Source organism: Medicago sativa, chromosome 2, assembly GCF_051527215.1.
Source record: "Medicago sativa cultivar Bolivia chromosome 2, Bolivia_mono, whole genome shotgun sequence".
Lineage (NCBI taxonomy): Eukaryota > Viridiplantae > Streptophyta > Magnoliopsida > Fabales > Fabaceae > Medicago > Medicago sativa.
Window position 1 is genome coordinate 33,004,201 of NC_140750.1, and position 27,796 is coordinate 33,031,996.

The 27,796-nt window shown below is 32.7% G+C and overlaps 2 protein-coding genes and 2 long non-coding RNA genes across 38 annotated transcripts; all 4 read left to right on the forward strand.

Moving 5' to 3' along the window:
* The first annotated feature begins 825 nt into the window (after positions 1-825).
* Positions 826-7,603, forward strand: LOC146946347 (26S proteasome regulatory subunit RPN13-like). 35 transcript variants are annotated; one of them, XM_085744449.1, is made up of 13 exons: positions 826-922; positions 2,149-2,222; positions 2,316-2,358; positions 2,450-2,487; positions 2,956-3,276; positions 3,504-3,598; positions 4,214-4,299; positions 4,470-4,533; positions 5,146-5,306; positions 5,397-5,420; positions 5,770-5,864; positions 6,315-6,389; positions 6,912-7,603. In XM_085744449.1, the coding sequence occupies exons 9-13, from the start codon at positions 5,249-5,251 to the stop codon at positions 6,939-6,941; spliced, it is 282 nt and encodes a 93-aa protein (XP_085600575.1). In that variant the 5' UTR covers positions 826-922; positions 2,149-2,222; positions 2,316-2,358; positions 2,450-2,487; positions 2,956-3,276; positions 3,504-3,598; positions 4,214-4,299; positions 4,470-4,533; positions 5,146-5,248; the 3' UTR covers positions 6,942-7,603. The 35 variants fall into 35 exon arrangements, 29 of the variants coding, with proteins under 29 accessions (XP_085600575.1, XP_085600594.1, XP_085600597.1 ...); XM_085744468.1 differs by lacking the exon at positions 4,214-4,299 and having other exon boundaries at positions 6,912-6,986; positions 7,153-7,603; XM_085744471.1 differs by lacking the exon at positions 4,214-4,299 and having other exon boundaries at positions 6,912-6,986; positions 7,353-7,603.
* A 6,293-nt stretch (positions 7,604-13,896) lies between these two features.
* LOC146946348 (squamosa promoter-binding-like protein 1) lies at positions 13,897-22,815 on the forward strand. Its single transcript, XM_085744477.1, has 10 exons — positions 13,897-14,912; positions 15,525-15,709; positions 17,292-17,944; positions 18,296-18,370; positions 18,470-18,577; positions 18,692-18,809; positions 18,904-19,045; positions 19,546-19,696; positions 20,653-21,288; positions 22,066-22,815. Exons 1-10 carry the CDS (start codon positions 14,359-14,361, stop codon positions 22,519-22,521), a joined length of 3,078 nt encoding a protein of 1,025 aa, XP_085600603.1. The 5' UTR covers positions 13,897-14,358; the 3' UTR covers positions 22,522-22,815.
* Positions 22,816-23,939: 1,124 nt separating this feature from the next.
* Positions 23,940-24,351, forward strand: LOC146946349 (uncharacterized). The gene is made up of 2 exons (XR_015026694.1): positions 23,940-24,058; positions 24,152-24,351. It is a non-coding gene; the product is annotated as an uncharacterized LOC146946349 (long non-coding RNA).
* Positions 24,352-25,752: 1,401 nt separating this feature from the next.
* Positions 25,753-27,744, forward strand: LOC146946350 (uncharacterized). The gene is made up of 2 exons (XR_015028242.1): positions 25,753-26,064; positions 27,426-27,744. It is a non-coding gene; the product is annotated as an uncharacterized LOC146946350 (long non-coding RNA).
* Positions 27,745-27,796: the final 52 nt, after the last annotated feature.

The following is a 27,796-nucleotide window of genomic DNA, read 5'->3' on the forward strand; positions in this document are numbered from 1 at the left end:
CTAAGATACCCCCATCGCAGATTAAGATACCCTATAGTGAAAGGAACTTCCCCCTTATCTCGAATCTCTGAAGTCTCGACTTTGGCTCTCTTCTCTTAAATTAGGGTTTTCTCCTCTTCTTCTCTCTTGTTCTCTTGTTTCTACATTTCAGCAAAAGTGACAACTCTGATTGTTAATTGTCTATTTATATTTGGGTTAACCCCATACTATAATTCCTTCCATTATATTTTATATTATTTTTACTTCTCCCTCCCCCACTTAAGTAAAACTTCTATTCTACACCTCTCGCCTCTATATTTTATTTACTTTTCCCCTTTATCATAATAAACCTCCTAGCACGTCATTAATCATTATAAATCTCTTTCTTCATCTAACATAATATTCTAGCATCATAACATCATTATAATCATAAAATAAAGAATACTTCTAATTAACTTCGTTAAATCATTACATGTAACTTTTGGGGTGTTATAGTCGACGTCCTCAATAGTACCACAACCTCCTACATAGAGCTGATCTAGATTATGAAAAAATCTAAATAATTGTAAAACTTAATAGCTCTTTTAGTCCCCTAATAGTATTCCAACGGATACATGGTTTTTCTTCCACAATCCATTTTGGAGTTTATTTCTTAAGTTGTATCATATTCATCTACTTATCTACTTATTATACCAAACAAAACAAGCCCTAGATAATTCCATTTTTGCCCTCATTTTTGGCACTTTAGGGGTATTTTGGTATTTTCCTAATTAATGAAATTTCTTTGTTGACAGATCATCACCTTTTACACTATATAAAGCCAGTTATAAGATTGAGAGACTCTTAGTGTTTCCTATTTCTCAGCTTTCTCTCCCGTTGCTATATTGCCCAGGTTTCTCTCCGGTTCAGTTTGTCATCATCATCATCATCGTGTTAATCAAAGGTTGGTGTCCGATTTTCTTATCTGCATGCATGTTTCTTCTGTGTTGTTTTTGCTGCTTCTTTACTTTCCCTTCTTCATGTAGCTTAGTCGATTGAGAGACTATGTTTGGTTTGTATGTTGTGTTTGTTTTAATCGATTGAGAGATTTTGGTTTGATTTTGGTCTGATTTTCTGAATTTGTGTTTTTGTTCCATTTTTTGGTTGATTCTGTTCTTCTAATTGATTGATGCTTTATTTTGTTTTAATCGATTGAGTTTATATTTTTTTTTTCCTTTAATCGATTTGTTTGAAGATTTTGGCTGAGAGATTTTGGTTTGATTTTGGTCGATTATGGGTTTGTGTTTTTTCTTATGATATTTATGTTCGGGAAATTTTATTTGGTGGTGAGGGTATTCTTAAATATATTTGATGTCTCAAAAAATCATGGTACCGAAAAATGCTTCAATGATTCAGGAAATATGTTTGGTCTCTTATTTGATTTGTCATAGTATCATGAATTAGAGTCTAATGATATTTATGTTTTGGAAAATTTATTTGGCTGTGAGGGTATTCTTAAATATTTTGGTAGATTAATGTATGACTGGATTATGAATGAGGGAATTTGAATCTTCTTTGGGTTGATGAGGTGCAGGTTTTTTCAAGATTTCCTGATTTTCTATGTTTTTAGTTTTTGGGATGAACAGCTTCTAAGAATGGTGATGAGTTTTCTTTGTGTACCTTTGGTTGTTGAATCCACAAAAATGAGATTAAACTGGTTTGGAGTAGAATAGCTGGACTTAATTAGCTATGAAGTTCAAATTATTTCGAATAAAAACAAAAAGTTGCCTTGACTAAATATTACAATCCACTATAAACAATAAACTTTTGGTTTGTCAGAGATGAGTTTTTATCTTATTTTGAAAGTCTTTCGTTTTTGTGGTATGATATTGTAAAATCACATTGATATCTGTGTGTAGTATTGAACATTATATCGGATTTTGGTGACTTTGGCTGTTGAATTCACAAAATTTGGATAAGACCTGGATATTGATTTTAGATTTCTTTGGTCGACGAGTCTTAAAATTTAATATGAGAAATGATCCTTCATTATTTAATTATTTTCTTTTGTTATTTGATCACATATCCTTCATTATTCACACATGTATATGGCTCTCTTGCTACTTTCTCCAAGTCCATTGTCTATTAGCACATCTTTTGCTTTGATTATGTTGGTAAATTTTACTTTAGGACATAGAAAATATTTTTCTTACAATGGTATGCATTTCACCAAGAACCTACAGGAGGTGTTGATACCCCCAATGGTATGTGCTTCTAAACTAAATGCTTTGAGGAGTTTTATGTGGTTCTTTTTCAGTTTTAGATATGCATACTATGTGTTTGATAAATTGTTGCAGCGGAACGGGAAACTTTCTCTCCAAATATAGTCCGCTTTATCGAGTAAGTTTTCAGTTTTAATAAAAAATTTGCTCAATGTTATTTTATAAAGGGATTTTTTAGGTTATGAAGTTTGAATATTCTTTGGTTTCAGGACTTTGCTTCAGTTGACTCATCAAAACTACTCCTCAGGTGCTCATGTTATTCCATATTTGAAATATACTACTATCTTTTAGCATTGGTTTCCTTCTTCTAAATGAGTTCTTATATGTATGTATTAAGCTTTTGATAGAAACATAGCACACTTCACTTTCACCATTATTTTCATTGTTTCTTTTGTCTGGGCCAAATCAAGGAACCATGATAGTTTATAGCTGACCTTAATGGTGTAGTTAGCTGTAAGATTAAGAAAGTATAAATGCAATTAAACTACACGGTTTGAGTACCAATGAACAAATGGGAGATTACTAATGCATTTTTGGCGTAGTTCCAAACGTAGAACCATGAAACAATATTGGCCAATTTAAATTACAAAACGATCGGTTGTGTCGCTATTTTTGATATCGTTGAGAATTGCGGTCTCTAATGTGGTTGATGCTGCCTAAATTGCGGTCGAATTAGACTTTGATAATGTTGCGCTGATGGGACGTTGTTTTGTAGGTCAAGATGGTGATAAGTTGAGTTTGATTAAACTTGCTAGCATAATTGAGGTTTCTGCAAAGAAAGGAACTCGTGATCTCAAGCTCCAGGGCAAGTTGATGAACCAAGTTGATTGGCTCCCTGATTCTATAGGGAAGTTATATAGCCTGATTCTTAGTATAATATTTCACTATTGCAATTTTGTTATTTATATTATTGTTCATGTCATGGTCCTTGAGTGCTAGCAATTATGATGACAGCCACAGTTGTAAAAATTGGGCCCATGACATATTGGTTGCGGCTTAATCGAAACTTGCTCTATTTGTTATTTGTGATATCAAGGTAATTGTCTTAAAGTCTTATGCAGTCACTCTGAAACTGAACTTAGGTTTTATAATTTCTAGCTTCTGGTTTTATTGTTACTCTGAACATTGCAATGTAAATATGCAGGATAGAGATATCTAGGGGTTTTTGAAAATATAAAACGAAAACATCTTAATATTTTTGTAGGCTGGAGCATAGCTCATCTTGACACAATTTAATTATCTTATTCTTTTACCCTGTGACAGTATAAATTTGGGGATCAGCTAAATTCTTTACTGGAAGTTGCTGGTGCTAAAACTATTTCGTTCTTTCTATTTTTATGAACTTTGTAGATTACAAGGTAGATACTGGACTTCTGGAAATGATATAAGTTAGTTGGCTATTTTATATGCTTATAAGTTATAACATATTAAATGTGTATTCATTGGAATAAGAATGAATAAACTGTTGTATTAGTTGAAAAAAATTTAGCAAGGGAAAATTGGCGTCTGAAAGTAATCAAATGTTCTTTGACCCTCTTTTATAGATAAAACACACATTTGTTTGCGCCCGCACTATTAGATTAAAATATGACATCCCAGAGAGACTGATTTACACCTGCCATTAAAACCAATTAGTAGTAACTTAATAAATAGCCTTGGCGCAATTGGTAAAGTTGTTGTCCTGTGACTGGAAGGTCATGGGTTCAAGTCCTGGAAACAGCCTCTTGTGTAAAAAAACAAGGTAAGGCTGCGTACAATACCAACTGGTGGGACCCCTTCCCGGACCCTGCGTATGCGGGAGCTTTAGTGCACCGGGTTGCCCTTAGTAGTAACTTAATAAATATTGAGGGACTCATTTGTTCTCTTTATGCAGAAAATCATCTCATCTCAATATGAATTATGGTTACATTATGTATCTGTATATGATTATGATATATGTTTATGTACTTTTTTTTCTCTATCTAAACTTTCAGATGGAAGGCAATTGCAAAGTTTGCATCTTTATAAAGCGTTCATACCGTAAAATTTAGACTGATGTACATTCTATGTTAAGAAAAGGGTAATTCTGAGCAAATAAAATAGATATGTCATATGCATGTATGTGTCTCATTAGGAATTCTGAATAAATTAAAGACTCAAACCAAAGTGCACATTTTCAAATCCTTTGCAACATGTCTTCTCATCTTCGAAGAGATTATGGATTTTCTTACTTTAGGTTACATTTATCAGGGAAATGGAAGGGCATGTTGTGCTGTTGGTGATGTTGCAGCTGTTGCTAATGACGCAAGAGGAGGTTTGTTTGTCTTTTTTTTTTCTTTTAGGCTGTGAGTATTCTATTTTGTACTACACTTTTATGATATCATTTCATGTTATTTTCTTTTATTGATTTTACTTTGCTATTTCCGAGCTATTGTGACCATCACTCATTGTTATTTTATTAAATGATTCAGTTATTAGGATTATCAGTAACCATACACAAGGGGTTATGTTTTAGGCAAGGTAAAAGTAGTTAGATTTATAATGAAAAACGACCATGTTTGGAACTATCATTTATGATTTAGTTTTTTCTCCAAGTCTTTTTATTTTAAGTTGGTATGTGTGCTATTGATATGGAAGACCATGCTTTTAAAAAAAACCTTAGGCAACCTACACCAGCTGCGGCTCAACTAACTCTGTTGTGGATAACCTCAATACTATGTTGATGGCTTGATGCCTTCATTACATTCATGTTAGTATCTGAACACCAATCCATTTGTGACAAGGTTAAGCTTTTTATATAAGGAATCAAGTGCTCATGATGTCCTGACTGGCAATTTAAGATGTGACATTTTATTAGCTTAAGCATTATGCTTTGACTTTGATTTTTTACATATGTTTAATGTCTTTTTGTGCTTATCATGTTCAGTTGGAAAAGCAGACAACAATCCAAGCTACAGGTGTGGCTTCAGGTCTGGTAAAGACCATACAAGGTTTAGGCTTCAAATTACAGACATTAAATCTTAGTTTTGATGATGAAGATGTTGCAGCAGTTGCCTGGACTATTGAGCAACATTGGACCTGCTGCAGGCAATAAGTTACATTTAGAGAGATGTTCTTTTATTCCCTTTTAACTGTGTTGAGATCTGACCTATTACTTTTCTGATGATATATTTGCAGATAGCATTCTTGATCCTGACGAAGGTAATCACTTGGCATTGTATTCATTTCCTTGCTATCTATTAAGACTGTGTGATAGATATGTGTCAACACATAATATTGCAATTGCATCCGATTATATTCGAATTTCAATCTACTTTTACAACTTTCTCTATACTCTAAAAATTAAAGCTGTCAACATAATATTCAAAACTGTATCCCATGATGAGGGGCATTAGTGTGCAGTTTGACGGATTTAGGTTTTTAACATCATTTTATAAAAAATATTAGCAAAAGGTTGTTCACTCTACAGATTTAACATCATTTTATAAAAAAAAAAATATTAGCAAAAGGTTGTTTACTCTACATTGACAATTTTCTTGCATTTAATTAGGCTTTGAACTCAGTGACATTTTGAAGCCTGATCTGATATTGCCATTATTGGAGACGTTACCATTGGAGCAGCGTCTAGCTTCCTATTTACCAGAGGTAATGTCATATCAATGTAGCGTAGCGATTGAGTTTTCGTATTCCTTTTTCTAAACCAGATTTCTATAGATATGATGATAATAAACAAACAGATATGATGATAATAAATAAAATATATTCCCCTTAGTCCCGTAATATATAGCTTTTTCTTCTGGCCTTTTCATTGCCACTGTATATTAATAAACTGACTCAACTGTTTTAGTTTTATTCAATTCTATTAAGCAGTAATGCTGAGTATTATAACTCAAATCACAATGGAAACTTGGTCTAACTGAGTTTATATTAGTTTGCTTTTATTCAACATTTCAATGGTTTGTAGATATAATATGGCAACACTGGCTGATTTTTTCTTACCTTCTTGACAGTTGGAATATTTTATATTATATGGTATTGTGTTTGCTGCCTATTTTCTTTATGGTTCTAACCTTCTTATATTGGTGTATGTATCAGAAAACAGTGTGGCTTTCTATATTTTACATGTGTATACCAAAGGGATATGCAATTGGCTATGTATATGGTGGAGTGGTAAGTTTTCATTTAGTTTTAACACCATTATTTTATTTCAGTAGTAAAGAAAGATAAAAAAGAAAACTAGGATGTCAGTGTAATATTTTTCTTTCAATCTTTTGAAAACTGAAAAAGTAAAATTCGTTTCAAATAAGAAATATCTTAAACAGGGGAGAAAACTAGGATAGTAAAACTCACTGCATATTTATAATTCCCATTAGTTAGTTCTCACATATAATATAGTGAATTGGCTATATGATTTGAGTACTGTTTATTTTCTGTTCATATAAGATGATTTCAATGTGGATATAGTAATGTAGCATCTAATTCCCATTAGTTGTTCAATGTTTTTATACTTTCAATGGATATGCTTGTGCATTCAGTGTTTTCCATTTGAACTATTTTTCACATTGATGCTTATACTCATTGACTTGCAAAGGTTCACCTGAATTTTACATATTTCTTTTGGAAAAAAGTATATCAGATTCAGAGGAAACGGTGTTGATTTTTGCAACTGAATTTTTCTCTCTTAATTTACAGGTTGTATTTGGGAAATGGGAAAACTCTTGATCTTGATCGCAGGCCCCGACCAAAGCTCCGAAAACAATGCATAAAGTATCTTGGACTACATGCGTCTGTTTATTGGACTTAGTATTTTCTTTATTTTGTTAATTGTAGTTGACATTGACTATAATATTGACTTATAATTAATTTTTTCAAAAGTTATTACTTCTTCCTGCTTTTCTAACCAGCTGGTCATTTCTTAATAATTCGTAAATAGCTGGAAAGAGAGCACTATGAATACATTGTTTGCGAGGGAAAAATCATACACAAGCAATCTGGTGATTTATTTCATACGAAAAATGACTCTGACGATGCCAAGTGGATGTTTTGTAATGAGATTTTGTAGCTGGTCTGTTCGGTTGTTTTTATTGTGTCATTCTTCGGCTGTCATGCTCATCTGCACCGGTGTTTTTGCAGTGGTTAGGATGGTTTATGTGTCTCGGAAGTTGGAATTGGATCAAGCTGCTTGAGTGTTGTCCGATACACAACAGTTGGTGAAACACTTCTCTGCAATCGCGGTGTAGTAGAATCTACATGTACTAGGACTTTTGTTAGTATCTTGAGATGTTTAGGGTCTAATTATTCAAGTATATGGTGTGATGTTAATTAGCTTGAATAATTATTGTTGAATTTAAATAATTAAGTGATGGTCCTTATTTAGTGCGGAACATTTTGGGATTGGCTTACTACACTTGGATTTATCTTAGTAAATCGGTTTCATTTGTCTTATTCAAACATATAGTAAGAATTTAAAAAAAAAAAGTATTTAACCCGTGCGAAGGACGCGACCTTCGTTCTTAAATTTACGAAAAATAGCAATGTTCCGTAATTTGAACATCTCTCCTTTAGAGCAAATTTTTTTAAAAATACTTAATTCATCCCGTGCGAAGCACGGGTTTGTAACTAGTTTATGATGAAGAGTTACGTTTAATGACGTGGCATAATAGAAAATTAGGACTTGAAAAAGCAAACTTAAGTTTCATTCATCAAATGTATTCTTTTTTTGTGATTTGTTGTTTTTGGTTCAAATCAACGATGTCATATCATTAAAATTAATTTTATATCATTAATAAATATAATAATCATAAAAAACAAAGGCATAAACTGAATCGTGGGAAAAATTCCCAGACTTGTGAAACAGACTTATTAGAATTGGAGGCTATAATTTCGATGATTAAATTGCCTATTCATTCAACTTAGATTCTTTGAATTTGTTACGAGAGTAATCACATGTTGATGTTAAAATATCCATCATTTTTATATATGAGATTGGATTTTTTTTAGCATTATATATGTCATGGTCGGTCATTGCTGACCGTTCATAGAATTCCTGCAATTGTTTTGCATTTTAGAGGGGATTCTACGACGGTCAGCAGGCGCCTTTGACATCAAATATTACACAAAAAAAAATGCAGTTCGTAATGTTTCAGATTTTAGAATTCGAAAAATGATAACAATCTGGTTAGGATTATATAATACGAACCAAGAGTATTTTTGGAAATCTTATAGGGCGCACGAGAATAGCATAAGCGAGAAAAGTAAAAGCCAATTTGCATTGCATATGAAATTTGTAAATTGTAGACAAATTCAAAATCAAATTGGATCCTTTCTTTCCTCTAACTAGTCGAGATACCCGTGCTGAGCACGGGTAGCGCGGCTGTGCCGCGCGGCGAAACGTGTGTCGTTGTACGATGAGGTGCGTGTCGGCGGGAACAAATATAATAGTAAATAATGCTATAAAAAATTTATAATTGTTTTTCATCGTTATCATTTGTTACTAACTTTAACTAATTTTGATATAGTCCTTTAAAAAAAAAACTTTGATATAAAATTTCTATAAAATCTTAATTTATTTTATTTACAAATATCAAAATAATTTTCAAAACAGAGTTATCAAAGCAAATCAAAATATTAGGCAAGGACAATACAATAATTTTTGTTGTCGTTAAGTTTCTCATGTACATGTATATTAGTGTTCAAATTTGGTCCCGTGTATGAATTATACACTTTTCGGATGATTTTGGTAGTGGAAATTTTATATGGATTTTTTTTATATAGTATTCTTATAAACTCTTAGTTCATCTTATTAGCAAATATCATGATTAATCCTCAAAATTGAGTTATTAAAGCAAACCAAAGTATTAGGTTAGGACAAATTGAATCCATTAGATAATTTTGGTATATCTATCCATTCTTATGTATATCTATCCATTAGATTAGTGTTCAAATTGAATCCCGTGTATCAATGATACACTCGTTAGATAATTTTGGTAGTGAAAATTTTATATGAAGTTAAAATTTATTAAAAAAATTGGTATAGTATTTTTATAAACACATACTTCATTTTATAAGTAAATATCATAATTAACCCTCAAAACTGACTTATTCTTTAAAATATTTATATAGTATTTATGTAGAATCTTTTTTATATACGAAAATAATTTAAAATATTTTTGAATACAAATTTTTAATTAATTGATAAGTGATAAATATGGGTCCCGTGTAAAAACATATACACAATTGTTTTATCAATATATACCTTAAAATCATTTATTCAATGACATAAATAAGCATTCAATAAATATTATTTACCAATTTTTCTCATTTACAACTCCTATCTTGTTAACCTCTTCTTTTTTAAAAGAAAGAAACTCCATATCAACTACAAAATCTGTAGAGATAACAAAAAGATTTTTATATTTAATATTTCATTAATTAATTATTAATTAATTACAAAAGTAAAGCATTTCTATTCTCTCTCTCAATACACAATCGCCCTTCTCTCTTGGTCTGTCATTTTACTCCCAGACTTCACCCCCCAAAATCCACACCTTTGGCCACCAAACAATCATTTTCGGCCACTTTTCTGAAAAACAAAAATCATATTTTTCATCCTCTCATCTTCCTCTACATTTCTACCCAAACTGATTTATTAAAGGAGTTAGTTTGAAAAATGGGTCATTCTCATCTTCTACCCAAATGTGAGGTTTCTAGAATGGCTTTGAAGCAAGCAACAGTGCTGAGGATCTCTTGTAAGCTTTAATATCGATTGATTTAGTGTGAGATCTGTAACATGATCTTGTAAGCTTTCATTTGAATCTACTTGTTACTCAATCTGGGCATACACAAATATTGTCTCCTTTCTCTCATGTCATCCTGCAATAACAACAAACTTAAGTTCAGAGTTTGGATCTCTTGTCTTCTAGTTTTATTACATGTATTTTTTTAGTGAAGATCTGTTTGTATTTATTTTTAAATTTTTATATTTGCTGTTGATAGATATTTTGTATTTTTTTTTGTTGATTTTTTGAATTTATTATTGTTGATAAAAAAAAAACTCTTCATCTTAGAATTATCTATGTTGATTAGAATCTATTTGATTTTTTTTGTTTTGATCTTAAAAATTGGTAAAACAACAAACAATTATGATATGTGCAAATTTAATAAAGCAAAAATTTAGAATAAGATATTTTTTTTGATCAATGAAAAAAGATTTGTTTTTATCCATTTAACAAAAATGAAATTATGTTGCGTGTAAAAAAACATAAGCAATAGTTTATTATGATATGTATTTCCACCATAAGTTGTGAGGTTTTTAGAATGGCTTTGAAGCAAAAATATTTCTTTCTTTGTTTGAACAAAAAAAGAAAGATCATTTTATGAATGATTATTATAGGTTTTTGCATCTGAACAATTTGTAAAAACATAGTAGAATATTATTTGTAAAAACGTAGACAAATTCAAAATCAAATTGGATCCTTTCTTTCCTCTAATTCTTTCTCCTTTCAAATTTTGTTTCTACCTCTCTTTATCTTCTTTTTTTATTTTTTCCCCTTAATCCTTTTGTTACAAGAAAAATAAAGATAAAAAATTTCTATATGAAACCAACTTCAATATTCAAAACTTCTAATGGAAAAGCATCGTCATATAACTACATTATCAAATTTCTGTCAAGATCAAAAGCAAATTCATATATGAAGACAAAATGAAGAAAGAGAGTAAATGGAGCACTAATAATGTTATTGAGCGGAGAAAAAGTCCAAGTGAAGCCAGTAAGAAAAATTATCGCAACCCATCTTCAAATTTCATCTATGGCAGTGGTAAAAATTTCTAAAAGACAAGTAAGAAACTATACTTAATCGATTAATGAGTTTTATTACAGAACAAATTATATAGGAGAATCCGAGTTCAATTTTTAGATAGAATAATTATTTTGAATATATTTATTTACTTTATTAGAATAGACTGTTAGTGTAAAAAGACTTTACACTATCAACCAATTAAAATCATTCAATTAAACACATCATCTTAATCTTAAGTGGTACAAAAAAAAAAAGGAAAAAATCAAACAAAATCTTTTTCAATAACTGCTTTCTACCCACATTTCATAATATATCTAAATATTAATGGTTATGCTCTTCTAGTAGTGATGCTCCTAAACGTAATGGAAAAAAACCAGCATATGCCCAATTTGCATCCAAACTATGTCTTCCTTCAAACTATGAAGAAAGAAACAATTTTGTTTTAGGCTAATAATAATCAATTTTGTTTATTCAGCAAAATTGAAACAAAATTGATCGAGGATATAAAATAAGAAAAATTAAAGATCTTAGAAATTATTATCATTTTGTGATGAATTGTTGACACAAATTGGACAAAGGTAAGAGAAGGTCAGGGAAAGCAAGAGAGACTTAGGCTAATAAATTAAATGTGGGATATGTCATTATTATCCATATTTTATTTGATTTTCTTCCTTTTTTAACACTTAACATGATGTGTCTAATTAGGTGAATTTAATTGGTTGATAGTGTAAAGTCGTTTTACACTGTCAGTCTATTCTAATTAATTTTTTTTTTGAGGGAGTCTATTCTAATTAATCTCAATTTCAAATACTTAAGATTCCATTCTTCTAAAAACCAAAAAGTTAACATAAAAATAAAATCTACAAAACATATATAAAATGATATTAAGGATAAAATAGATCACAATATAGCTTCAATTAAAGAAGGGTTAATTATGTTTCTAGTCCCTATAAAATAGCGACCTTGTAAGTTTAGTCCCTACTTAATTTTAATTGCATTTCTAGTCCCTAATTTTGTTTTTCTGCACCGAGTATTAGTCCCTACTCAATTCAAATTTGTTTAATTTATGCTTAAACTCTTAAATTTTTGAACAATTTTTTGCAGACATGTTTAGAACATTACTAAAAGTTCGTCCGCAAAAAATTATCGCAAAATTTGATTTCTACATCCAGATTTTATTACTTTTTATCTTTAACTTTTGTCATTTTAAAAAATTCATATTTAATTCATTTCATGTCAGAAAATTCTAAATTTTAGTAAACGAACCTTTCATAGTGTTCTAATCTTGTCTCAAAAAAATCGTTCAAAAATTTAAGAGTTTAAGGATAATTAATCAAACTTTGTTTTAGCAGGGACTAAAATTATAAGTAAATTTTTTTCATAGGGACTAAAAATGCTATTAAAATTAAGTAGGGACTAAACTTACAAGGTCGCTATTTTATAGAGACTAGAAACATAATTAACCCATTAAAGAATGCGAGAATTTGAAGAAACAAACGAGAAAGAGAGACAAATGGGACACAACAAAAATCGTCCACATTCGATGACCATATTTATTCAATAAATTAAGTCAGCTGGGTACTTTTTATCTTTTTTCTTTTTTTTGGTCAAGTTTTATCTTTTTTTTTTAAGGGTCAAGTTTTATCTTTCTTCTTTGTTTAAACACTTTTTGAAAAAAAAACTTCTTTAATAAATTGTACTATTAAAGATTAATTATTTTCCTTAAGATAATTAAACATTTATTAAATTATTATGAGGAATCTATTAAAATAAATAAGGTGAACACAATGAACATTTTGAAGTTTGGTTGTGCATGTATCATTATCATGTCATATATTTGTATCAATTTATTTTAAAAATAGAATAACATTTTGAATGAGTATTGTCTGAGTATTAGTACCCGATCAAACTTTATTTGCTCTCAAGCACAAAAAAAGGTTAAACCACCAAGAATGATACTCAAAAACAAAAGTAGCATATTTGACTTTCAGTCACCAAAACATATATTCGTCTATTTATTTTGTTTCAAATTTCACAAACGCAAGAAAGACATATATGATGCATTGCTGAATGATAATTGTTCGATGATCTTTATAAAAAACCAAATTGAAGCATAAGATCTGAAATATGAGTCGGATTCACCGTGTTGAAACTTAACCGCTGCGAAATCAATGACCAAATTAATAAAAAAAAAAACCACATCAAAGACCTTCCAACATCTTAATGCCTCCTACTTAGGATACAAGCTTGCGTTACCAAGCTCGGCAAATATATTAGTTATTTAATAAACTTAAAAAGTAAAATATAGCTTATAATTGACATAGAAGGGAGTATTGATTAATTCAAATATTTAAAATAAAAATTGAATCCTTGTGAAAATGATTATGAGTAATGAAAACTCGGTCAATAATAAACAGCGGTAAAAATCTCATATAAACTATAAAAAAGAACATTAGTAGGAAAATTGCTGTTAACACATTGCATAAGGCTGTGTCACACATGTAAAATACGATTATGCCTCATCGGCAGTTAACTGCCGAGGAATTCAAAATCTGGCTGCAGTTAACTGCCGAGGATTATTTTTCATCAGATGAAACAAGAAACCTCTGCATAAATGTTTTACTCGGCAGTTAACTACCGAGGTTTTCCTCGGCAGTTAACTGTAGCCGGATTTTGAATTCCTCGGCAGTTAATTGCCGAGGGGGCAAAGTGTCTTTTACATGTGTGATACAGCTTTATGCAATGTGTCGACAACAATTTTCCATCATAGTTATAAACGGCGGTAAAAATTTCGTATAATTTGGGAAAAAAAGAACATTGACCGTTTGAAAGACAAAAGTGAAACATAGTACATGAGAGAGAGAGAGAGAGAGAGAGAGAGAGAGAGGGTAGAGGCAAGTACTGTCTCAACAGCAGCACGGAAACAGCATTTTTCGACAAATTCTTTCCTAACCTTTTCCTAATTTCCCTTTGTTATACGCATGTTTTCTGTCTCCACTTCCTAACTATTATTCTATTATCTTTCTTACCTCTTTCTCTTCAACTCAATTCAATCCTACTTCAACTTCTTTGAAAAATTCATGCTGCAAGCTTTAATTTTGCAATTCTGGGGCTGTTTAATTTGAATTTAGTGTAATTTTTAATATATTTGCTTGTTTTGGGTAAGTAGCTATTGTTTGGATTTGGATCCATGTTTATGCTAGAGGGTTTTGTTGTTTTTGTTGTTAGATAAAAGTTGATGATTAAAGTTTGGATTTTTATGTAATTGGTTCAATTGGGTATCTTAATTTTGTGGATTTGGAATCTGGGTGGTTGTAGATTTTTAGAGGGGTTTTTGAATTATGGATGCTGATTTTGAGGGAAAAAATCAGCATTTGTATAGAGCAGTAGTGCCTGAGATGAAGGGTGTTGTTGGAAGAGGGAATAAGGATTGGGATTTGAATGATTGGAGATGGGATGGTGATCTTTTTACTGCTAAGCAACTGAATTCGGTGCCGACGGATTGTAGGAATCGTCAATTTTTACCCGAAATACGTGAAAATGTTGATGTTTCAAATAATTTGGTGTCTGGCGAAGGAAGTAGAGAGTTGGAGAAGAGGAGGAGGGGTTTTGGTGGTGAAGGGTTGGAGAAGAATGATGATTTTGGTTCTCTTAATTTGAATCTTGGGGGTCAAGTTTACCCTATAATGGATGGGGAGGAAAAAAGTGGTAAAAAGACGAAGATTGCGCCTGTGCCTACTTCGAATCGTGCTGTTTGTCAGGTGGAGGATTGTAGGGCGGATCTTAGTAACGCAAAGGACTATCATCGTCGACACAAAGTTTGTGATGTGCATTCTAAGGCTAGTAAGGCACTTGTGGGAAGTGTTATGCAACGATTCTGTCAACAGTGTAGCAGGTCAGTTAGGTTGTAAAATGATAGTTTCTTAAGGATCACAATTCAGATTTATGATATGTTCATCGCATTAGTTTTGGATTTAATTGGTATGCATAAAGATTTTATACACTTTCAATCATTATGATTGTCGGATCATTAAAAATGTTTGCTTTCAATCAAAACCATTGAAAAAGTCTCATATATGATTGGTTGACTATGTAAAAGGTTTTACATTGATAGTGCATAAAAAGTGGGTTAGGATCCTCTCCATATCTCAAAAGAAATGGAGAGCTCCATTTGGAGAAATAAATTTTTGAAAAAAAATCAATGATGGTGCGGCCCACTTGGTGGTGGGACCCACTATCTACTTTTTGTGTCGGTCTCTCTCAAAATGGAGTCCTTCATTTCTTTTGAGAAATGGAGAGGATCCCAACTCATCAAAAGTGAACTCTTAATATTTTGGAACATGTTAAGATGAAGAATTCAGGCTCTATGTTGTGTAATGTTTTTAAATCCTGTTAACCCATCTATTTTCTTGTAGTTGGTTTTTAAAACCGGGCTTACACGCATTTATAGTTTTCAGAACATTTACATGAGCACCTTAGTTGGTGCGACTTCTTAAATTTATGACAGGTTTCACGTTCTTCAAGAGTTTGATGAAGGGAAGAGAAGTTGTCGTAGGCGTCTTGCAGGCCATAATAAGAGGAGGAGGAAGACACATCCTGATACTGCTGTAGTTAATGGAGGTTCTCCGAATGAAGAAAGAGGCAGTAGCTATCTGTTGATGAGTCTACTAAGGATATTGTCCAATATGCATTGTGAGTTTGCGTGTTGCATTTGTAATTTCTTATTTGGCTGCTACATTACAAACTGAAATAATGCTTATTGTTTTGTCTTTAATTCTTCTCTGGATTGAGGAAATTTGATGATCACAAATGGGAATGTCACATGATATTGGCCAATCCAGTTGTGACATATAAGCCAATTCAACTGCTCTCTCTCTCACAAGCTTTTATGTTTTAAAATATTACATTGCCACATGTCACAATTTGATTGGCCAATGTCATGTGACATTATGTCATTGAAGTGCAATCCGTTAATGGTATCTAAATGTCTATATGCTCTTGGGAATCATGCTTCAATGCTGAAATTTTTGTAGCAAAATTGGATTCTATGAAGAGGTTTAATGTTTAATAGCAGTGTTTCGCGCCGCGACAGTGTTGATGCGGCGCAGAGCAGTAGCTGAGCGCCACAGTGGTTTTCACAGCCAGAACGTTGTGGGTCGCAGCACACCAAATCTGCTACACCTAATCCTCCAATTTTGTCAGCTGCTCAAGTAGCTGATGGTTGTGTGTGTGATGGCAAACAAATGTTTGGTACAATTTAAGATACCTTTTAGGTCTACTAACTAGTTACTAGATTAAAGGAGATGACAAAGTCTTGGCCCTTAATGTCCAATTTACAAAAATATCAACTAAAAGACGACATCATAAAAAAAAAGGGCCTTTGTAAGGCTTTTTAAAAAACAATAGAAGTTAGTAATAATAAACAAATAATTTTTTTCAAATAATAAAATGTCCAAGTAAAGTAAGTAAATAAAAAAATATTATTTAGTAATAATAGACCCTTAACTTAATAACAAAATAACAATAGTAATATTGACTAATAGTAAAATAATTACTTGAATAAAAGATTAGATATATATAGTATAGGTTATTAAATGTAAACTATTTTGATATAAATAATTGTATATGCATAGTATAGAATCATTTAGATATTATTTATATAATATAAATTATTTAGATATAAATAGTCAAATAGCGGCCGTACCGCCACACACTATCCCAGTTTCAAGGTTGGCCGCTCCGCGCCGTTATCTGAGATTGACAACTATGGTGACATGAAAATAACTAGCTAGTCTTCAACTAATACCTATAAGGTAGCAACTAATAAGATCTGAGTTTGATGGCAACTGAAAATTAAACACCTGCTTCTGAGAGTAAAACATCCAACCTTCTTGTTAGTAGCTGATATATAATTCCTAGAAAGATTGCACAGCATTTCGATCATAAGAGAAATCATTTGCGCAGTTAAAGCTACCCAGGAAATATTTGGTCAAAATGTGGGATTGGAGCCCTCGGATTAGTCGGTCCATATGCCGGATACCGAGTTTTTTTAAAAAAAAATAAAATTTGGTCAAAATGTACTATAGTGATTGTTCACTGCTAAACCAATTATTGAAAAGTTGAATGTTCCCATGTTTCCTTTTTGAGCTTATTCAAATTCAAATTATATCTTCTTTAGGAACATTTGTTATTACCATCTACATTTATTTTGAAATTCATCATCATTGGCATGTTGGTTTTGACACCACGTATTTATACTATCTATAATTTGCAGCTAACGGCCCAGATCATACGAGAAACTTGGATGGTCTATCTCGTCTGATTGGGAACCTGACAAGTTTAGCTGGTACATTTAATGGAAGAAATATAGCATCCTTATTGGAGGGACCTCAAGAATTAGTAAAAGCTGGTACATCTGGAGCTGCACAGAATGTTCCAAACTCAAATCCGAATGGCGCTAAACCATCAAGACCATTTGATTCTTCTATTGAAATGGCGAACGGTCTGATCCGTCAGGACCCGCCAGAGTCTAGGTTACAGTGCGCGACAGTTCCTGCCAATCATTTGCCACAAAAATGTATACCTTCAAGCAGTGTTGGAGTAGGATGTTTAAAACCTCCTCTGATACCACAGTCCTCAAATTTAGTTCCTTCAAAGGGTAGCCTTCCACCTCGACCAGTTGCCACAGAGACTACAGTTGGAAGAAACAGGTTATGTAATATAGACCTGAATAATGTATATGATGATGGGCAGGACTATGTTGAGAACCCTGAAATTTCTAATCCACCTTTGGCCTTGGGGGTTGAATCCCGTGATCATTCTTCATTAGTACAATGTGATTCTCTCAAGTCAAGTCCACCTCAGACGAGTAGAAACTCTGATTCGACTTCTTCTCAATCACCATCCAGTTCTAGCGGAGAAGGCCAGGTATATTGTTTTAGCAATTGGAATTTGTTTCATAATTACTATACCACTTGATAATGTTGCTATTACCTCTGTCAAAAAAGTGCTGGAATTCCAAATGTACATTTCTGATGATTGTTTTGTTAAATTTTTATACCATCTATCTTAATATTCATGTAGATTACTCTGCTATAGCGGAATCAGTGGAATTGGTTATAAGTTGTGTATATGATTTATTTCTTAGTTATTGATAAAGTAATATTCGGTGTTCACAAAACTGGTGGATCGAATTTTGAGTGCAACTTTGTTTTATGATGTCTTCCAGATTTCATTTATTAACATATTATTTATTTACTTACTGTTTTATGTTTATAGAGTCGAACAGATCGAATTGTTTTCAAACTCTTTGGCAAGGATCCTAATGATATCCCCCATGTTCTTCGATCACAGGTATTTTGTTTTCCTTAACTTGAAATTGTTATTAACTACAATTTCATTGAACTTGTTTCTCTAAATGGTGTTTGATTATTATTTCTTTTTGAGCACTAGGTCCTTAGCTGGTTATCCAACAGTCCCACTGAGATAGAGAGCTATATAAGACCAGGCTGTATTATTTTAACTATATGTCTCCGCCTTGAAAATTCTGCATGGGATGAGGTATAATTAATATTCAAATTATTTGTTAACTTGATATAATATCATATGTAGATTGCCTACTGGAACCATGAAAACAATAAATCTGAATATGTTAAATACTATTTCATAATGTAGCTATGCTATAATCTGGGGCCCAGCTTGAGAAAGCTTCTTGCTGCATCAAATGATTCTCTTTGGAGAACAGGATGGATATATACCAGAGTGCAGCACTCTGTAGCTATTTTGTATAATGGTTGTTCCCTCTTACTGTGTGTTGCGTCCATTCTTCGGCAAAACTTACTTGGATTACTAATATATAATTTTTATTCCTTGTGTATCTCCTCCAGGTCAGGTGGTCTTAGACGTGCCATTGCGTCCTGGAAGCCCACAGAACTGTCAGATTTTGTGCATTAAACCCCTTGCCGTCTCTGCAAATGAAGACGTAAAATTTACTGTGAAAGGGTTAAGCCTTTTCCTGTCTAGTGCAAGGTAATTTCCTCACTCCTTATTTGCTTAAGACTTGAGAAGCTCTAGTTCCGAAAAGAGCATTGGCAGAGCCTTAGAGGCATAGTTTGAGCTATAACTATTTCAGCTATGCTGAAAGAGAGGAAGGAAATAATAATTGGATTTTTTTTTTTTTTGAAGAGAATAATTGGAATATTATTCAACGATAAATTGATGATACTACCTTATTAACATTATATAATGCACATAAATTCAGTTAATTGTAACCTTGAATTACAGGAAACAAAATATGGCCTAACAACTGAAAGTATGGAAATATATTTGCAAATAGAGGAAACAACACAAGAACTAATGATACAATAAAACTCTATTTCTTAAGAAATTAGTGACATGTTTTTGTTGTTTGACGGACATATGTGCCCACTACTTCAGCAATAATTATGTTGGATTTTGAAAGAAAATGTAATTTCATATGGTTATTTACCTAAATGTCCCAGAAGTTAAGCCTTTCCTCTTGATTTCAGGTTGCTCTGCGCACTTGAAGGGAAGTACCTGGTAGAGGACATGTGTTATGATTTGATTGATGGTGCTGATGCAGCCATTGGACATCATGAGCTACAGACTCTCAGCTTCTCTTGTCATATACCAAATATGACTGGAAGAGGGTTTATTGAGGTGGTATCTTAACATTGTTTTATATATACTTTCTTTTTCCATGACATTCTTTCGGCAAAGTGAAATCTGCTTAAATTTCATGAATTGATTTTTGTTTTCGTCGCTGTGAACTTCTTTAATTTTGATGAAGCTCAGGAAGAACAGGAGCATGCTTTTGAGCATTCTTTTCGTTCTACTGTAATTTCATCATTTCAGAAAAATAATCCACATCTTTTCCTTCCATTGTTAAGTGGTTGTTGTATAATTTTCCTGTGTTGGATTCGGGTATGCATCAATGAACCTAGTTAGTTATAGTTTTTCTCATTCAATCTATTTAAAACCAATCTATGAATGTCCCCGTGAGCTTAGCTCAGTTGGTAGGGACATTGCATAATTTATGCAGGGGCCGAGGTTCGAACCCCGGACACCCCACTTCTCCACATTTAATTGTGTGAGCTCTAGCCACTAGGCTACTAGACCAAAAAAAAAAAAAAACCAATCTATGAATGAGAATGTTAAGTTTGACAGTCCATCTGACTCTGGAAATCTTGAGTTATGTATAATCATGTGGCTTTTTCTTAGGCAAAACTAACTGTTTAAAAGAGATGCGTTGTTCACATGTTGATAGACATCACTATAAATTTTCAAATCTTTTTGAATTTTTTTAAGAAATGACTTAACAGAGGCAAGAAACTTATATCTAGAATGCATATGGAATAGATGCGTTGTACATATGTTGTAACAGACATCATTATAAATTTTCAAATCTTTTTGAATTTTGTTTTAAGAAATGACTTAACAGTGGCAAGAAATATCTAAAATGCATATGGAATAGATCATTTTTGCAAATGAAGCAGGGAAGTGCCAGGTGGTAGAATCTGATAAATCATGTTCTCGCAATTCTGTTTTTCTTCCCTCTCTATTTTGCTAGTTTTTGAGGTTATATCTTTGTCTCTGATTTGCTAATCTCTACTCAGGTTGAAGATAATAGTCTCAGCAGCTGTTCCTTTCCATTCATAGTTGCAGAGCAAGAAATTTGTTCCGAGATATGCAGTCTGGAAACTATCATTGAGGCGGCAGAGACTGCTGATGACATCCAGATCAAAGCCAAATTAATGGAAGAAAAGACTCGAGCAATGAATTTCGTACAAGAAATGGGTTGGCTCCTTCACAGAATTCGTATGAAATTCCGGCTAGGGCCAATGACACCTGTTCAAGATCGTTTCCATTTTAATCGATATACATGGCTTGTCGGCTTCTCTATGGACCATGATTGGTGTGCTGTGATGAAAAAACTCTTGGATATTATCTTTGAAGGTGAAGTTGATACTGGAGATCATACCTCTGCAGAGCTAGCTTTGTTAAACATGGGTCTTCTACACAAAGCTGTAAAGAGAAATTGTAGGCCTATGGTGGAACTACTGTTAAACTTTGTACCAATTAAAGCATCGGATGGTGGAGATAGTAAAGAGATGCAAGTCAACAAGTCCCCCGATGGATTCTTATTTAGACCTGATACTGTTGGGCCTGCTGGGTTGACTCCTCTTCATGTCGCAGCAAGTATGAATGGCTATGAGACTGTATTGGATGCGTTAACTGATGATCCGGGAATGGTAAATATTTTCGCTTTGGCATACGTTATATATTTTTGCTTTTCGCTTTTGCATAATTATTTGCATACGTTAGGGATGTGAGAAGGGTGTATAGAGACTACACAGTGAAATCATTATTAGGCTCTAAGATGGTATTGTAGATTATCCTAGACCCACTGTTGGGATATCCATATTGTCCACGCTCTTGACTCATTGGGCCTAGGTATGAGAACACAAGACTTCCCTATGATCTTCTCATCATACATACCTTTTAATTATGGAGCCTATAGGCAGCAAAAAGTCACACCGGAGATGTATTGGTTCAATTACCCACATTGATTGCTGCAACCTCTGCGATCTATTACTAGATCACTTCGTCTGCTTGCATTGTTGCGGTACAACTCCTCAGGCTTTTGGGTTGAGAGGGTTGGGTTTAGTCCACAAAACTTAGAAATATGACCTTTGTAGTGCTTGTAAGAACTTTTGATAAGTTAGGTACCAAATACTTATTTCAAATTGGGATGGTCCTCTAAGTTAGAAGATAATACAAAGCTTCCTTAATCTATTAATACTAGTGTTTTCAGAACCGTACCGGACCGACTGGTTTAACCAGTTGAACTGGTGACTGGTTAGTTTCCGGTTGATTCCACCGTGGCCGGTTCTCAGCCTATTAGAACCGGTCGAACAGTGTTAAACCATGGTTGGTTCATCTGGTTCACTTTATTTATTTTTATTTTTTTTCAAATATCTGTTTTAATACTTACAGATGAAGCTTTCCCTTATCTGTGTCATGATTAGGTTGGAATTGAGGCATGGAAAAGTGCTAAGGACGATACAGGTTTGACACCCAATGACTATGCATCCCTAAGAGGCCACTACTCCTACATTCAACTTGTGCAGAGGAAAACAAGCAAGAACAGCCAAACTCAACATGTGCTTGACATCCCAGGCACCCTTGTAGACGGAAACACGATGAAGCAATCAGATGGACATAAGTCATCAAAAGTATTGAGTTTGCATACAGAGAAGATTGCAACAGTAATTCCAAATCATTGTGGGCTCTGCCAGCAAAAGCTGGCGTACGGCGGCGTTGGTGGCATGAGGAGGGCACTTGTTTATAGGCCGGCGATGCTGTCAATGGTCGCCATTGCAGCTGTATGTGTCTGTGTAGCTTTACTCTTCAAAAGTTCACCAAGAGTTTCCTATGTATTCCAGCCGTTCAGCTGGGAATCATTGGATTATGGTTCAATCTAATGCTTTCTATAAGATGTATCTTGCACTAGGCCTGCATTTTTTTCTTTTTTTCGAAAGAGTGAAAGTCTTGAATCTTGGTGTATACTTCAATTATTGTTTTTGTAGATGTCATCCAGAATAATCTTCACCATGCTATCTATCAAATATTGGGTAAATTATGTTATTAGGTCATATATATGCAATGGCAGTATAGTAAGTAAGCCTAGAACACCTTGTACTATTCAATAAATGTAAAAAAGTTATTACAAATTAGTATTTTTTAAGCTATCATGATTTAATGATGCCATTATGAAATATAATGTACTAGATGTAGTAGACTTGTGATGAGAGAATTATACAATTATTTACTCTCACAGCACTCACTTATACAATTATACAAGTTTGTTTTTCCTTTTCAAATAGCTAAATCTCTTATAATAACAACACCAGCAGTGTTAAACTCTGCACAGCCATTTGACAGTATACACAAGGCATAGGTGCAACATTTCAACACCAGTGAAACACTTGTATTTTAAGCATGATGCAAAATTACAATGCAAGATGAAACTTACAACAATCAAATGACATGAACGTAAAATATAACTGATCACTACTAACAACAGCAACAACGATGGAACAGCCAACACATCCTCCACACTGGACACACGTACTCCTTCCTTGAAGACCCAGTATCCTCATCAACATCGGTGCACTGTGGGATCTTCCTCCTCATCACTACTAGTCAGATCCACCACAGATCTCAGCGGTGATAACTCCACACAATCATCCGACGAAGTCTCAAATAAACATCCATGGCAGAGAGATCACTCCAGACTCTTCTCGCCTCTAGAAACAATAGGTTCCACTGCATGAGTCTCTAAGACCGGCACAACCACATCTCTCTCTGAGGTGATGACATCACCGGTACAAAAGGTGTCTCCCCAACACGAATCTCAGCAAAAAGCTCCGCCTCAACTCAACATCTCTCTCTGCCTACCCTCAACTAGACGAGTAAAGGTCTACTGCTCCGAGGTAGTATGAGAAAGGAAGTGTGCATAGGTTGTCAATCATCCTGACCACCTGCACTCCGAGAAATTCCCTAGTGGGAAATGGCACTAAATCGTTCTACACGTGGCAACCACATGAAGAGTCTGTTCCACCATCGTCGATTAAATGCATTATTAAATTGAAACTTAAAGCGGGATATTTGTTTGCAACTCCTTGGAACAGCTATTAGGGCATTCACAAGTTGTAATACAAAATAATGGCATACGCAAGTCTTATTTGAATGAGCAAAGTAGACAAACACCATTATATTAATGTACGTAAAAAAACATTTAATAATGCATTTAATCGATGGAAATGTTTCTTGAAACTCTCTAAGTGTTCAAAACTATTGAATTCAAGTAAATAAATATGCGTCTTATACATTATAAAGTGATCAAACAATTCTCCATTTATATCATGCATACGTGGAAATATATGGCTAAAGTTCTCAAGTTCGTGTATGCGACAATTCTCATTCTTTTTCTATTTGTCATTGCAGCTGAAGTCAACGGTAAGACTTTTTCTCGTAATTTTCTTATTTATCTCTTACATAATATTTTATCAAATTTCAACAACAATGGTTTGTTCTTATCTTACATCACAGCATTTCGTAATCCCTGCAAATCTGATTCTGATTGTACAAAATTGAAATTGAAATGTGATCGTCATACGATTTTGACATGCTTCTGGAGGCATTGTTACTGCATATTCTAATTAGCCAAGGTCCAAGGATGTTTTTTTATTTATTTTGTTTTTAAATATTGTGAAGATATTTATAAACTAGAAATATTGTGTTATTGTGTTTATATGTATCATGGGTTTGGCACCCTTTGTGTTAATATTCATGAAGTTTGATTTTAGCTAATAAAAAAAATGTTAAGTATTGAATGAGTTGTGTATTAATTCTAGACCTTAACATATCTCAAGAATTTCATTTTAGATTCCTTTGCCCTTACAGTTTCTTTGACAGACATAAATTGACAAATATTGCAAATTCAATGTGTCCTTCAAGTGTTGTGGGTTACCTTATAGTTAAGCTTTAAAAATTAAAATATATATCAAGAGTTGCAACGTTACTATTAAATTAAAATTACCTAGATTAAAAAATAAACGAAAAAGATTGTGTGAAGTTAAAAGAGATTCTACTGTTGAGTTCAAAAATGACAATTGAATTTAGTGTTGCGACACATTCTTCTTCTTCTATACTAGACTCCAACAAATTAGTCACCTTGATGACTCCAAATTTGTAGATACAAGCCAATGGTGCTCAAAACCAAATTTCAAATAAATAGTCTACTCATATTCTCTTAACTAAAGAAATAAAGTACTACCTAAAAAACAAGACGGTAAAGAAATAAAGTACTACCTAAAAAACAAGACGGACACCAAAACAAACAACTTCACCAACCCATGCAATAGCAGCTGCACCAAAATAAATCCAAACTTTAACGCTCTTAAGAACAAGAAGTTAAGTGATTATATATATATATATATATATATATATATATATATATATATATATATATATATATATATATATATATATATATTTGACAAGAAGTTAAGGGTGAGTTTGTTTCAGCTTTAAAAAAAATAGATTTTGTGTTAAAAGAATCTAGAGATTTTTTTTTTAGAGATTTTAAAAATATCTGAAGTTATTTTTGCCTGTCTACTACCCATAAAAAAAATCCATTTTTTTGAAAAAAGGAGTTTTGACTTGTACATGTGTTGCCTCGCTGTTTTGAAAAAAATAGATTTTGAGAAAAGTTAATCCTAATAGCTTTTCATTTTAGAGTCAAAATAAATTTTTTTTGATAAAATGATTTTTCTAAAAATCCTAAATAAACACATAAAAATAAAAATAAAATGATTTTTTTAAGGGAAAAAATAGTTTTTTTTGAAAAAAATCTAAAATAAACATGCCCCACCTGATTTTATAAAATACACATATTGTCCCCGTGAGTTTAGCTTAGTTGATAAGTACAATGCATAATGCATAATATATGTAAGGTCCGGGGTTCGAACCCCGAACACCACAAAAAAATAAAATGCACATATTGGAACATATATATGTGGAACATATATATGCGCCTTTTGTTTGTGAGATGGAAAATTAATTCAAGGTGCGCATATATACATGGAAGTTTCAATGTTACAACATGAATACTTGTATCTCTATTACAAAGGTATTGATTTATTTTGGTGCAGATTTCCAAAACTACGTTGTCGGCTATGAATTGATCAAATTAAAGGGGAACGAGTTCGACGGTTTCGACAAAGGTTCCAATGAGAAGATGAGATGATGGCTTTGGTGAATAAGTTTGAATGAGATGATGGGTTAGGTTTCTATTGAAGAGAATCTATGGGTAAACATGAGAGGGTTTAGAGTTTGAAGAGTTCAGATAGGAGATGAGATGATGATGAAGAAATTGAATAATTTATATTGAGATGAGAGGTCATTCAACCTTCTAATAACCTTATAATAATATAGCGACCCTAAAATAAACGCTATTAAAGGTATCATAGTCAACCCTTTATTATATTTTTTTGGAGGTGACTGTGGTTCGAACCCTAAACCTTACATATTTTTATGCTACATATTTTTATGCATTATCCATACCAACTGAGCTAAGCTCACGAGGATATAGTCAACCCTTTATTAACACTTTCTCTAAATGCAATATATTAAATGGGTGGTACTAAATGTCAAAATTGGTGTAGTACATTGATAGATTAATTTGCACTGCCGTTTGAGTTATACAAATTTATTTAGACGTCCATGTTCACGAGATAAATTCATCCGACTAATTGAGTAACTTGAGGCACAGGTTAGTAGTACATGGGAGAGACAAGAGCATGTGTTTGAATAGTGTAGAGTACAAAACCATGTGGCTGTAATTTTGTGACCAAGTAAGAATGAATGACTTAGATTAGAAGCACATGATATTTAAATTTGATCCATACATATATAGCTGTTAACTTTGCACCCACCTAAAAACACTAAGGTGCAAGTTAACAAGCTGCACCTACTAGTTATTTACCAAAACACCCATGTTTTTCTATTATAAACAAATATTATTTATGCTATTTACAAAAATGTCCTTTTAATTAAAATAAAGTTTAATAGAGACAAAAGGGTGTTTTAGTAAAGTACAAGTAGGTGCAGCTTGTTAACTTGCACCTTAGTGTTTTTAGGTGGGTGCAAGTTAACAGCTCCCATATATATATATATATATATATATATATATGAGAACCTTCTTACCACTTTAATCATTTTAACATAAAATTTCTCTCTCTCCACCTTAGAAACTTTGGTATATTATTTCATCTTTCTATTTAAACTCCGTGAGTGTTGTGTTTTGTAGAAACATAAACACACATCCTCCATTTTCTTAAAATCCATAAGGGATTAGAGAAAAAGTTGTAAACCAAAAACGATCCTTGTAATATGGTGCTGCATGTGATCACTTTAGATTGTAAATGAACCAAAAAGTTTTGAAAAATGATCCTTCGCTACTCAATATCATGAAGAACAAAATGTTTTGGAGATATTTTATTTGGTTAAGGGTCGAAAAACATTTTGTAAATACAAACTTTTAGAAAGAAAACAATTAGTAGGTGTTGTCCTATGACCCTCTGCGAAGTGGATTATATTTTAGAATCATTTGCATGTGACGCCCTCGAATAGGGGTTAGAGTGACTGCATCATATAGGTGTCACACTCATACAGAGTTTGTATTTCTAGGCTAATTGAACATTATTATATCATGTATGTGAAATGTTTATCTTGATGCCATTTACCATGTCTGTATGTTAATCATGTTGTATTTATGTAATTATGTTGTTTTTATATCGTGACTCTCTATTTTAATCCTTAGATCGGGATTAGCCCCACATCCAAATAGTGCGATTGTTATGTGGGAATTGCGGAGGCATCGGAGGAGCAGTAGTTTAGAAGTCAGGCTCGATACCATTGTTGAGGTATAGTACCCACTCATATTGTTTGAGTTCAAAATCAACTTAGAGTTTGTTGGTAGAGTCCTACATGTCTATCTTCTTTACTTTTAAATTTGTACTAGTGTAAATGATATTGTCGTGGGAAATTAATACTTGTACACTATTTCTTAATTTATATTGTTTGTTTGAGTTTGAAAACTCATTGCCTAAAAATTATTTATAAAATATTGTATTTATTCAGATTGTCACCTTGTAAAACCTATCAAAATAAAAATATTTACTCTAATTTTAT